The sequence below is a fragment of the Protopterus annectens genome, chromosome 10.part0 (genome assembly GCF_019279795.1).
Source record: "Protopterus annectens isolate FY-2018-M chromosome 10.part0, PAN1.0, whole genome shotgun sequence".
In the NCBI taxonomy this organism is placed as follows: Eukaryota; Metazoa; Chordata; order Ceratodontiformes; family Protopteridae; genus Protopterus; species Protopterus annectens.
In genome coordinates this window covers 1,017,067,728-1,017,082,452 of record NC_056744.1, presented here as the reverse complement: position 1 = coordinate 1,017,082,452, position 14,725 = coordinate 1,017,067,728, and the positions used below count along the sequence as shown (strand labels likewise).

At 38.6% G+C, this 14,725-nt stretch overlaps 1 protein-coding gene across 1 annotated transcript in view; it reads right to left on the bottom strand.

The window, feature by feature from the left end:
- SASS6 (SAS-6 centriolar assembly protein) overlaps nucleotides 1–14,725 on the bottom strand; it is a 1,319,564-nt gene that overhangs the window by 628,486 nt on the left and 676,353 nt on the right. The window contains exon 7 of the mRNA XM_044085777.1: nucleotides 13,246–13,365. Coding sequence (XP_043941712.1) covers nucleotides 13,246–13,365 — 120 coding nt within the window. The remainder of the gene's footprint in view (nucleotides 1–13,245; nucleotides 13,366–14,725) is intronic.

The following is a 14,725-nucleotide window of genomic DNA, read 5'->3' as shown; positions in this document are numbered from 1 at the left end:
AGTGGCTATAATATGTTTAGAAAGTGCATTTGTGCCTGATTTAATGCATATTTGGTACAAATGTTCTCTCACCCTGTCTCTGAGTCTCCTGTCAGTTTTGCCAACATAAAAGGCAGAACAGGAGGAACACACAGCAAGGTAAACGACGTGTTTGGTATTACAGTCGGCGGTTATATCAAACTTATATATTTGTGAGGTATTAGGATGTACAAAGACAACAGAATCACAAATATAAGAACAAAAATTGCAATTATAGCAAGGCCTACTTCCTAGGTGTAAATTGTCTCGGGGGGCTCATTAATAGAAGGATGGCATAAAAGTCTAAATAAATGTTTCTTATTTTTAAATAAAAACGGTGGTTGTTCCCCTACAATAACCTTAATGAGGGGGTCTACAGTTAGTAAATTCCAATGTTTATATATCTGATGAACATCATGTGTAAAAAATAATGAGAATTTCTGTGTGGAAATATTAATACTGTTAGAGTTGCCAGGCTCTAAATATCTATTATTCCATTCCTCTGAAAAATATAGGAAAACTACTACTTGTAATAATAGCACTACATATCCTACCCCTTTCCCAAAGAAAAGCTCCAGTAGGAGAGTTAATTTCTAATTTCTTCCGAGTTGGAAGTGTTGAATAAAGGGCTTTCTTTTATACTGACTACATACAGTAATATCTCTGACACTGTCTTAGATATTAAACTGTTTGCACGTAATGTACAATAAAAATTATTATTTGACAATACAGCAAGTAATACTCATGATTTGCAATTACTTAAACCTAGTGTTTTTGTCCCTAACTTACATCCACTTTTGGATGCATTTTGTAAAATTGTTGAAGAAGACATATATACTAGTTGTAAAGTTGTACATTCCAATACTAAAAAACATAATCTGTCTTTTCAATAGAAAAGGGCTTTAGTTAACCTTAGGAAAGATAGAAACATTTAAATTAGACCAGCAGATAAGGGTGGTCCTGTAGTTATCTTAGATGCTAAAGATTACAATAGCTACATGTGTGAGATGCTGAGTAACACCACATTTTATTTGTCTATTAGAGAAAGTGATGTTCAAAAACATGTTTCTATGGTATATAGTGTTTTGCATGAGTTATCCATGAGTGGAATTATTTCCACAGAAATATGTAACTTTCTGTTAGTTGAGCATGCTCTAATCCCTGCCATCCAAGGATTACCTAAGATACACAAGGATCCTACGTGACCCCCTATGAGACCTATAGTGGCAGGTAGAGACTTGGGTCACAGAACCCCTTTCTGTATATGTCGAAAGAATACAGAGACCTATAGTCAATTTAAATCCAGTTATATTAAAAGACACCAAACAGTTTTTACTTGAGCTGTATAGAGAAACAGCTGATATACCAGATCACCTTCCATATATTTTAGTAACTATGGATGTTAAATCCCTTTTTACAGTTATACCAAATCAGCAAGGTATACAAAGCATACATAATTATTTAACTAAATATGCAGATTTTTTGGATACTAAAATTGACCTCATTTGCACATTGCTTAAAACAGTGTTAGAAAATAATATTTTTCTCTTTGACAAAGAATTGTTTCTTCAGAGGGATGGCGTAGCTATGGGCACTTCCTGTGCACACTTAAAAATATAGTAAAAGGACAGGCAATTCGAGCTTCTAGACTGAATCCATTACAGTCTAACTTTGAAAGAGAATTAGCTGACCACAATAATAGGTTAGTTGCAAGGAAATATAATGTTGGTGAAATAAGTCAAAGCTTCCCGAGTATAGAGAATACAAGGTCTAGTAGGGCATGCCCATATTTTTCAGAGAAAGGGAATAATAGATATTTAGAGCCTGGTAACTCTAACAATATTAATATATCCACACAGAAATTCTCATTATTTTTTTACACATGATGTTCATCAGATATATAAACATTGGAATTTACTAACTATAGACCCCCTCATTAAGGTTATTGTAGGGGAACAACCACAGTTTTTATTTAAAAATAAGAAACATTTATTTAGACTTTTATGCCATCCTTCTATTAATGAGCCCCCCAAGACAATTTACACCTAGGAACTAGGCCTTGCTATAATTGCAATTTTTGTTCTTATATTTGTGATTTTGTTGTCTTTGCACATCCTAATACCTCACAAATATATAAATTTGATATAATCGCCGACTGTAATACCAAACACGTCGTTTACCTTGCTGTGTGTTCCTCCTGTTCTGCCTTTTATATTGGCAAAACTGACAGGAGACTCAGAGACAGGGTGAGAGAACATTTGTACCAAATATGCATTAAATCAGGCACAAATGCACTTTCTAAACATATTATAGCCACTGATGACACACATTATTTTAAGTTTATGGTTATTTATATTAATACACCCAGTTTAAGAGGTGGAGACGTTAGGAATTTTACAGAGAGGAATGAAACAAATTGGATCATCAGATTTCAAGCACATTTATATCCTGGTTTAAATGAGAAAATCCCCATTAAACCAGCTCTTAAAAACAGGAGGCTTGCTTTTAAGTAAACCCATATATTTTTTAAGTAAATGTTTAAGTAACTAATTTAATATATTATATATGTATTTATTTTTAATAATATATTTTTAATAACATAAGAAAAATTTTTATATATGTCATTTACTGATTGAGTTTCCCTGGTATATATGATGTATATATTTATTTGTGTGTTGCATTATACTTTTATTTATGTTTTTTCTGTACTTAAATAATGTATTTTTGTTGGTATATTTATTTTTTATGCCTTCCTGATGGGATACTTGTGGTACAGATAGTTCAAGGTTGAGAAGTATGTGGATTTATTTACTAACTAATTAATGTTATTTGCCTATTTACTAATTGTGATGTCATGATTGAATAGGTTCATTCACCTATAAAAAGTGAAGTATATTCATTCAGATTGTATCACTGAGGTCTGAAGAAACCACTTTGGTGAAAGCGCTTACCTGTTCTTCGTTTTCGAATAAAAGGTTCTTTACTTAAGGTCTTTGTGAATCTTTTTTGAATTATACAATGGACATTACTTGGTCTGAACAGACATTTTTATTGTAACTGCTATCGACTGCCAGAGGTTGTCACTTAGCCTATTTTATTGTTTCTTAATTTTAAAATTGTTGGGACATGCATTATTAACTCTTGCAATTCTGAAATGGAACAGGCCACAGCAACAAATGCTCATTTTAGTGTGCAAACGTCTACTTTCTCCATTGTAGTAATTATGATCTGTACTGTGTTTGCAAAATTACTGCTTGGAATAGACTGTTTATTCTCAATAGTTTTTTCTAAAATGGAACTTCAAAAAGAAAAATCACATGGGCTACACAATTAAGTGCTATAACAGCCAATATACTAGATGTGTATATTTTCTTGCCATATTTTTCTAATAACATTGAATCAGGAAACCATTTGAAATGCCAGAACCTACTAGAGCGAGTCCCAAAATGCGGAGACTGAATGGCCAAAAGAACAGAATTACATATACCAAGCATGAGATGCCATTTCTCAGAATATCCCCTTTTCTTCAAGGATTGGCAGTCTTGACGTTGACATACATAAGTTCAGGGGTGTGGTGTGGCCTTGCTTGCCCCCCCCCCCACCGTTAGAAAAAGAAGTTTAAAAGAGAAGACTGATTTTCGAGATTCTCTTTTTTCCTGTGCTTTCATTTTTTTTTCCGACTTGTCAGCAGTCAGCATTCTGAGTGCCGACATTTCAAAAGGGAGCCACTGAGTCACTAGCCATCCATCCACCCACAACCCCTTTTTCTCATTTTTGTATAAGTGGTCAGGGTGCTACTTCAACAATGACAAACTTCTAGAGCTAATGCTCACACCAAGTGGTCGTTCGCCATGTCTCAAATGTTCATTCATACCACACAAACACGTACACACCCAGTTTAACGTACCCAATTTTCCAACTACATGTCTTTGAAGTGTAGGAAGAAATAGGATCACTTCAAGAAAACACATTTGAACACAGGAAGGACATGCAGACTTCGCACAGAAGACACCCCAGCCAAAAACTGAATTGGAGAAGATGTGAAGTGACACCACCACCCACTGTGTCACTGTGTAATCCTATCACAAGGTAATGTATAAGGGACAGTGTTCCCACTTGGCTAACTGTAGTTAATGAAATAGTAGCAGGATCTGCAATAAATGAATGGTACAAATCCACTCTGTCCAATAGAGACATGTACATCCTGTCAACATTTTTTTTAGGGGACAGGCATGAATACCTGCATAAAAACTACTTGCTAACAAAGCATTTTGAAACGTGTAATAAAGTGGTGGACTCCCTATTCTGAACCTATGAGCATCATCATTTCTTTATTTTTCTTGGCAAGTGAAGAGGGATTTCACACAGGCCAGATGAAAAAAAATGATGTAATTTAAAATATCTAACAAAAGAAATATCTCTTGATGGAAACCCTGGAGACCAAGGAACAATTCTCCTCAACAGAATTCTGAGAAGTGGAGTGTAAACTTCCATCATATAGATACTTGCCCCTTCACCAGAGGGGTTGGGAGGAAGTTGTTCTTTTTCTTTTTATCTTCTTGAATCTCTGATAGTACCTTGCAAAAGTGTGTACTTCTTTGTTCTATGCTGTTTCAATATGATTTCCTGAACTTCAATAAAAACACTCCCTTGCAGAGGTCTTATAATCAAAATAAGGCTGCAACAAGGCTGGATGACTATGCAGTGCTGAAAGGGCTAGGTTCATCAACAACTGTGACCTGGATCTAATATGGTCACAGGGATACCAATGCAAGTGAGGACAATTCTGGAACTTTTGTTAATGATAGCATATTTCTAATTTTGGGAGTCATTTACTTATGATACACTGGACCCATGGAATTTGTTTTTCAGTTATGACCTTCTTTTATATCAACATCTGAGAAATGTCACACAACAGCAGATTACAAAGTAATGCCCAAAAGGACAGAGTAACAGTTGTAAACATTCATGTACATGATAAGTGAAGAATTGACGTTGCAATACGAGTAGAAACACAGCACTAGTGAAAATGAGGCAGCATGGTTAAACATCATACAAGGTCTTAAATTAATCACTGAAAAGTACAAGTAGTACTGGCAAAGGCATGAAGTTGAATGTATATATCTGCTGAGAATAATGGGCAATTTATTTGCAAACCAAGATGCAGAATTTTGCAGATGATGACTGACCAACCTGAATTTTAAATGATGAAAAGACGACAAACTCCTATTGGCCACTGGAAAGGAAACCACAGTTAAGGGCTCTAGAAGAAAAACTTTTGTGAAGCATTCAGGAAAGTACGAAGGTGAGGCAAGGGTGAAAGACTTTGCATTTGATGAATGACAGACACAAATAGAGGATTTGATCTAAAGGATCGATTCAAGGGTGGGGCAGTAATTTAAGAAATAAAATGAACAAGCTACTGGGCTTACTAGCTATGAAAAAAATCAATTTGTTATCCTAAACAAGAATGAAAGTATTTTTTTCCATGGTAGGGAATGGAATAGTACTCTTCCAATCTTGTTTAATACCTGTAGCTTATCACAATCAATACTCCATTACATGGTTAGAAGTTGGAAACAATACTGTAAGATGGGGAGAACTATATATTTTGCAATAAGGGATATGGCATGTTGCTAAGAAGATTTTAAATTTATTGGAGATTGCCCTGAGGTGTGCTGTAAAAGCTAACTGCTGGTCTAACAAAAACTAATCAAACTAGTATTTATAATAGTGGACAGAGATGATTCATCCTGTCAGTGAAAATGCAATTGATCATGCACTTGGTACAACAGAAAGATGTTTGGCTGCACAAATATAACAACTATATTTTTTGAGATAGTGTTTCTTGAGCCAAACCACACATGGTTATCTTCAAGAAATTTTGAGAGTATGAGAATGATAATGGAAGTAGAGGTATCGGACACCCAGACTATCAAATCACTGGGACAAAAAGTGCAGAAATCCCAGGAAGGATAATACTAAAGGTACTAAACAAGAAAGTGAAAAGAAGTGTCTTCAAGAATTCTGGGGAACACCTAGGTTAACATGTTAACTGCGGTGGTGACGCTGCGGTAGCGTTGTCACCTCACAGTAAGACGTCCTGTTCGATTCTCAGCTAGAGCGTCTTCTGTGTGGAGACAAGCGTGAAAGGGCGTACCTTCATTGAAGGTTGTGCGTCAGAGCCGGAAACTAGGCATGTAAAAATCTACTGCCAATCATTAGCGGACTGGAGTTCTGCTGTGGCTACCCCTAACCGGGAAAAGCCGAAAGACACAACAACAACCTAGGTTAACATGTTCATCATGAGAAAGCGAGTTCCAGTTTTAACTCAGTGTGTTCCCCTTAGACAGCAGTCAACACAGCACAGTGATGTGAGAAATAAGCATTGAGTAAGTTCTTGTATGAATTAGAGGGGCTTGACAATGTCAAATACCGTTTTTCAGGCTGATGAATGCCTTTTTAGTTAGTTTGTTGTTGTCCAAGTTATGGATGTATTGGTTTGTGAGCAAGATAGTGGCTGCAAGAGTGCCATGATTCACTTTGAAGACGAAATAATAGGAGGGAACGGAGGTTGCCACAGAAGCAAAGGTGGGAGCAAGCTGTGATTTGACAGATCCCTGCTATAATTCTGACTTTTTACTGTGAGCCCCAGAATTACAGAAAAAAGCCTGAAAATAGCAGAGAAAAGTGATTGCCAAACACTGTGCTCTCCTTTAAAGCTTTTTTTTTATAATGTAGACACACTAACTCCAAGGTTGCCATACTATGGAGAACAGGGAATACTCTTAGAAACAGCAATCTTGGAATTAGTATAAATATGTCCACATTTTCATTCACTTAATCCTGCTGTGCCAGGACTGTCATTTACAAGTCTTGGAATATCAAATGGTTACCAACTGCCCCTTCAAATATTTCTAAAAATCGGAAGAGTAGGGAGATGGAGAACCAGAATAAGAGAATGATGGGGGTTTCTTACATGGAGAGTGGGACAACTGTGGTAGTCTATCACAGGTCAGGAAATGTATTACTGGAAAGTGAAAAGTTGAAAATATGCTCAAGTGGCACAACAGTTAAAGCACTCCATGCTTTAAAAACTAGGGCATGTGGCTATCTGAACCAGCTGCACCAAAGGTGGATGATTTCCTTAGCCATTTACAATGGTAGTACCTTTTTTGGACTCAAAGGTTGGAAGTGATCTTTTGCTTCTTCCTTTAATAGTTCCCCTATGCTAATTGTCACAACTTTGTTGCTTTCTCTTATTTCTTATCAAACTCCCTATTATTCATTTTTCCCACAGAGGAGTTCAGAAAAAATATATAAAACATAATTATTTGTGATTTTCTAAAGTGGCAACTGGCTATGACAATCAGTTTCAAGTTTGATGGAAGGTCTGTAAAGAAAAAGAAAAACACAAGAGTCAATGTGCATGGGCCACTATGTAAATGAAGTTACTCTGGCACCAATGTGGAAAGACAGGCACAAAGTGATAGGAAGAATTGAAGAAGACTCCTAGCAAAGTTAGTCATATATATGACTGTCTTGTGCTATAAGCATAAATATAAACAAAACAAAATAAATAAATGAAATATCCACAGTTTATTAGATACTGGCACAAGGCAAACATAGGACTTCATAGGAATACGAGCACCGTTGATGAAAACTGCTTGGGAAAGAACAGCATATAAAGTGATGTGATGAAAATTTGATATACTTTTGACAGATGTTTCTTAGGTGTTAAGTGTTATTGCTGCAGGGTGGTGCAACTCTAGTGCTGAGTGACAGCTTGAATATCTGTGTTAAAGGTTATGAAATAAAGGGTCGAGCTACAGGCTAATTTAAGAATCAACAGATGTCAGTAGTTGGAAGGACAGATTTTGTTTGTTAGTTTAAGGAGGAACTGTTTTTTTTCCCTACTTCTTTAAATGGAATTATGAAGAAATAAACTATGGGGACTTTGTTTATGACCTCTGTGAAATTATTACAGGATATATGGGAGTGAAGAAGGTGACTGACAGCATTTGGGAATGGAAATTTAATAAAGTCGTCACAGATTTTACTTGCCAGATCTAAGCTCGTTGTAAGCTTGTGGGATTTGGTATGCCTGATATGGTTAAGGTAAAACTGGTATATTTTGAGAAGCATCCAATGATTTGTTTAATAGTTTTCCCATCGAGTTATTTACTTATTTATTTACTTTTGTTGACCATAATAGTCCCATTAGACTTGTGGCCTTTTTCAGACGGAATACCTGAGGTGATATTTATACAAATGAAAAAAAAATTGGCCAAAACACTGGGAAAATTCTCCTACTCTTTTCAGTAAGTTCCATGGGATCTTTAACATTCACACAGGTTACAATCAACTCAGGCAGATGGGACTTGCTTTAACAGTTCATTTAAAGGCTGGCATCATATCTGCACGCCCTCTCCCCACCCCATTCCACCCCCATGTTGCGCTGCATTAGCAGTACTGGAACATGAATCTATGTACACTGTTGTTATGACAGAATTCACAAACTTCTGATCTTCCTGGCATCAGCTACATCAATCTGCTAAGCCACTGACACTATAAAAACACTTATCGATGACTTAGAGATTTAGCTTATACGGCATGAAATTAGTCAGATTTATACAATTTGAAGGCTGCAGTATCAATAATACTTAAGCTCCTAAAATTTCCAAATAGCGTTGGGGAATTTTTTTTTTTTTTCATTTTCCCAAAGAGTGGTCAACCACAGAAAGTTGGATTCTGTCACTCTACATACGGTAAAATGGCATAGCTGGTTTTGTACAACAGAATCCTAAAAGGACTTGAGCTCTGTTGATGTGTCTGAACAGAATTGCAAAGTAACTGTGTAGGCTGGACAGGATATTTGTAAGGAATTACTCTTTATTATAGGTTCATACTAGGCTATCTGCCCTGGGGCATTTATAAGCCTAGCCCAAGTGTGTTTGGCTTTTGCCACCCTTAGATTTGAGTTTGCTGTGCCCTTTTTTAAGGTTAGTTTACTGTGCCTCTGTCTAGTAGTGACACAGAAGTAATCCCTGGGGTAAACCTACGATCTCCAATCCACTCATCAAGATTCCTCTTGAAGAGAGTCAGTGAAGTGCTCTGCCTAACATGGACCGGGATTCTATTCCAAAGCGAAGGGAGCCTTTGGGTTATGAATCTGTCCCTACAGCAAGTTCTATTTATTTATGTGCTGAGGTTCAAGTCCCTCGAGTGCGTGGTTCTAAGGGATTTAGATTTTTCTGAGGTGGAGCATGCCCATTAATTCTGGGCTGGACATAGCTTTGTATGTCAGGCAAAGATCGCCTCGAAGTAGGCGGTATGCGACTGAGTAAAGCTGGAGTTTCTTTAACCTGGCAACATATGGCATCTGTTTGAGTCCCTTGATCCTCTTTGTGAGGTACTTTTGGGGTCTTTCTAGCTGCTGCAGGTGTCGGGTAAGGTACATCCCAAAAGGGGCATTGTATTCTATGATGGGCCTGATGAGGGATGAATAAAGGGGCACTATTACCTCCCTTGATCTAGATGTGAATCCTTTTGTGATAAGGTGGGGTATGTAGAAGGTCTTTCTAACCACTTTGGCAATGTGGTTGTCGAAGGAGAGATTGCTATCAACTTGGGTCCCCAGATCCCTAATTACTTCTTCTGTATTTAATGGGTTACCATCTATGTGGTAATTGGTGGGCACTTTGTTTTTGCTAAAGGGTTTGACTATACACTTCTTGGCATTTAGCTTTAGGCCATGGCTCTGGCACCAGTTATCCATCTTTGTGAGACCTTTTTGAAGGATGTTCGTGTCAGCTAGAGAGTCAATTATGGCGCCCAGTTTGCAGTCATCTGCGAACTTGGTCAGCCATAGTCCTCCAATGCTGGCCTGTACCTCGGAAAAGTATATGCCGAACAAGAGAGGTCCCAGGACCAAGCCTTGTGGGACACCACTTGTAACTGGTTTCGAGTCTGACATGACTCCGGCAATTCTGACTCTGTGTTCTGTCTTTGAGCCAGTTAGCAATCCATCGTGTAACATAGGGGTTTATGTTTAAGCTGGATAGCTTATCTATGATGCCCGAGTGGGGTATTGTGTCAAATGCCTTTGCGAGGTCCAAATAGGCTGTGTGGACTACCTTCCCTTCATCTATGGCCTTGGTGACTGTTTCGAAGAAGTCGACCAGGTTCAAGAGGCAGGATCTGCCCTTGACAAAGCGGAACTGAGTAGGATCCAGTGTCTGTAGGTCCCCAATGTCTTTGTTTATGAGTTCTATGATGATCCTCTCCATGGCCTTACAGATAAGGCTAGTCAGGCTTATGGGATGATGGGTCCGTTGAGGAGCCACCTTTGTGGAGTGGAACCACTGTTGCTGTACGCCATTCTTTGGGTACATATCCCGTAGTGAGGCTGAGATTGTACAGCAGTTTTACGTGAGGGTTTAGTTCTTCTTGGAGTTCATATGTAGGACGCAACCCGGGACACAGTCTGGTCTCATTGAAGCAGTGTTTTTTGCCTTGGAGAGGGCGGCCTTCACCTGAGCATCTGAGATGTTAGGGAGGCTGCACTCTACTGGGATTGATATTTGCTCTTTGGGGGGGGGGAGGGGGGAAAATTTTTTGTCATTTATAATCAACTCTGAGCATATCTGGGAGTTTCATCCCAGGTTCCTAACATAGCTAAAGAAAGCCTTGTGATTGTCTTTAGTGTCCTGTGCAATTTTTCTCTTGAAGCTGGCCTTGGAGGATTTTATGAGGGATCATAATTTTTTGCTAGTACTGATCAGAGATGCCTTCCCTTTTAGGGATTTTGCTCTATCATGTAGTAGCTTCCTCCTTCTGTTGTACAACTTATTTATGGCTGGGGTCCACCAGACTGGACGCATGGGTTTTGGTTTTGTTTGGGATAGCATGATCCATGCATTCCTGGAGGTGTCCATAGAATGCGTTTATATAGGATTCTGTGGTTTGGGCCATAGTTTCCACTGGCCCTGGGGCCTTGAAGGATTCCACCTTGGATTTGAGAAGTGTGAAGTTCACTTTTGAGAAGTTTTTCACTGTGGTTTTCTGGGCTGGGAGTGGGGTCGGGTTGTGGATATCCAGTGAAATTAATTTATGGTCTGATCTTACCAATGAGGGGAATACTTCTGGTGTGGAGCATAGGGTCCCCATGTTGGTGATGATCAGGTCAAGTATGTTTTCCCCTCTTGTGGGAGTTTTGACTAGTTGTTCCATAGCATTTGAGTTTATAAATTCCAGGAACCTTTGGGCTAGGGTGCTGGGGCTTGAGTAATGCTCCCAGTCAATGTTTGGGTAGTTGAAGTCACCCAGTATAATGGTGTTTGGAGAGATCTTCATGTTCTCCAATGTTTTCAGGAAAGCCAAGTGGGATTCCTGATTTTGAGACGGTGGACTGTAGCATGCTATAAACTGAAAGGCAGTTTTGCCCACTGTTAGTTGCACATGGATGGTTTCTGATGCTTCGTGCAACGCCACTAACCTGGAGGTGTGGGTATCCTTGATAAATATGGATACTCCCCCTCCTTTGGTGGGTCGGTCCGAGTTTTGGGGCCGAAAAGCATGGTATGAGGTATAACCTGGTAGTGCTGGGGTGCTGTCTGGAGCCTTGAACCAGGTTTCTGTCACTGCACAGATATCGATGTTCTCCATACTGAGGAGAGATTCGAGTGTGTGCATTTTGAGGTTTAGACTTCTGGCGTTTAGCAGCATTACCCTTAGTTTCTTGTTCTTTGTGTTTTCTAAGGAGGTGGGTTTGTCTTTTGAGCCTTGCCTAAAAAAGACACTATGGGGGTGGCAAGAGCCTTTGTCAGTATCCGAAAGCCCAAGGGTGACAGGTGCAAGCCGTCCCTTGCGAAGCAACGTGGCTTGTCAAGCATGTCATCCCAGGCTGACAGGCACTGGATCCCCTTTGAATGACACCATAATTTTAGCCAATTGTTAAAATCGATCATTTTGTATTTATACTGCAGCATCATTCTAGGTGAGGGTAAGATGCTGCTCAAGGTCAGGGTCATACTGGCCTGGGCTACGTGATCGGAGAGCTCCTTTATGTCTCTTTTCATGTAGTCGAGGGAGGTACGTCTCAGGTCATTCACACCAGCATGTACTATGACCGAGTCGGTGGTGTCTTTTCATGGGTGAAAACATCTGCTGTGATGACTACTGAAAGAGGCTAGCTATATTCTGAGGACCAGAAGAGTTAATAGGGCAGAGTCATTAAATGGGTTAGGGAAGACAAACTTTTTATTTATATTTTTGTGGTGAGTTACTTAGTATTTATTCCAGCAGAGAGTGTGTGTGTTGATTACAATGGATGCTGCAATGTGTTCATTTATTGACTAATAGAAGCAAGTCTAAACTTGTAAGAATATGACTGCAGAAGGAATTACTAGTTTAAAGCCAGGTGACATTTCTATAATATAGCATAATGAATGAACACAAATAAAAAATGCAACTGAAATATTAAGATATTGCTAGGAAACTGCAGAAAATATGGTATAGCACCCACAAGTCACAGGAGGAGTAATTTAGAAATAATTCCCATATTTGGTTAAAGGACTAGACAAAGAAGCACCTGCAAAGTACACTGCCTGGCTAGAAAAGATAGTATTGTATTATTCTACACTATACTACACTATACTACTCAATATAACTAGCATGTTTTGCCAATATTCTGGTAGAATGAGTGCTGGAGTATGTTGGGCAATAAGAATATGAGCAGAGCCTTTTTATCAGAGAAATGAGTGCAAAGTAATAGATGTCATAAAAGACAAGCAGGAAGTTTACCTACTGTACCATGCAACTTTAATTAATGTTAGGCAGTGTGGTAAATATGCATGCCAGAACTGTACAACGCATTTATGTAAATCCATAAAGACAAAGCAGGAGGAGGAAAATCTGCTATGAAATTAAACCTCTCAGGGATAAAAACCTCAACACTCTAGGCAGCAAGCAATTAACCCTTAAGGAAATGCACACACCCCCTACACCAGTGTCTTGGATCAACCTGAGAGAACCCATTGCAACAACTTTCTCAGTGCTGTTAAGCGGGGTGACTATCTCACCAAGAAAGTTTTTTCTCTTTCAGTATGTAATAAGCACTAGTACAACTAAATTATCTGGCTTATAGACTTCTAACAATGTGTTTCTAAACGTGCACAATGATTTAACATTTGCATAATTTGAAAGTTCAGTGAATTAGTTTCCTACCTGAAGCGACTTTTCCCTTTCTGATGTCAGTTCCTCTGAATACTTGTTTGTAAACGCTGTTGTCTGCACTGTCCATTCATTTCGTAACCTGTCTAGTTCCAGAGACTTTTCTGACAATGTCTGAAATTTCAATTGGAAACAAAAAAAAGCATGAAAAACAATCTAGTGAGCCAGTTCATTTTTGCTAGTTATTCAGTCTGCACAGGTAATGTAAAAAAAGAAAGAAAAAAGGAAGTTATGTACTTAACATAACACTCCATCTGTGTTGCCCATTTTCATTTTTCCTTAACATATGGGTTTGGTTCTGATACTGGAGCCAACTCAGCTGTTACTAGAGCTAGCACTGACCAAAAATTATCAAGCTTCACCTCTACCCATAATCCCCCCTCTCTCTTTCATTTACCTTAGATCAAGTTTGCAAATTAGATATAGAGTGACAGATGCAGAAGCTTCAATGAAAGCCATATCTGCTATGCCGCAAAGATTACCATAAGATCTAATATTATCCGTTCCACCAAAGAGTCTTCAAAGGCTGGGGGATGGAGTGAGGGGAGTCAAGGATACATGAAAATGGACAACACAGATGGAACGTTATGGTAAGTACAGAACTTCTTTATCTGATGTTGTCGATTTTCATTTTATCCTTGACTTATGGGCAGAGTCTCCAGCTACCTTAGACCTTGGGAGGACTCATGGAAGGACATTCCTGAGCACCACTGAACTAAAGGATGCTCTTCCCATAGAGATCAAATCCAATTTGTAATGAGTAATAAAGCTATGGGGAGAAGTCCAAGTAGTTGCTGCACGTATACCATTCATGGAAGCTCTAGACTGGAAAACTGTTGAAGTGGCAACTGATCTTGTAGAATGTGCCTTCACAGGTCTAGGGAAGGCAATTTTCTTTTTTGACATAAATAAAGGAAATGCAATCATTGAGCCATCTGGCTAAGGTGGCCTTGATGACTGGTTTACCAAAACTAGCACTTGAAAAGGAGACAAATGGTTGGTCAGATTTTCTCATGTCCTTAGCCCATGAAGATAAGAGAGTAATTGTCTGTGAACATCTAGCAAATATAAACAGTATTTACCTCTGTTCAAAAAGTTTGGAAAGAATACTGGCAAATTAATAGTTTGATTGATATTAGACTCAGACACTACTTTAGGAAGAAAGGTAGGATTTGTTCGTAAAAAAACTCTGTCTCTGTGAAAAATCAGATAAGGTGGTTTACATGATAAGGCCTGAATTTCTGAAATTCTTCTTGCAGAGGTTATTACCACCAAAAATAATGTTTTCCATGACAAGTACTTTAGATCACAGTCTACAGATGGTTTGAAGGGAGAACGTACAATGATTTGCAACACTAGGTTTAGGTCGCAAGATGGAGTAGGATCTTTGAAGGGAGGTTTCAGCAAAAGTGTCCCTTTTAGAAATGACTTACAAAGTCTATGAGAAGCCAAGGAATGTCTTCCAAGCCATCAT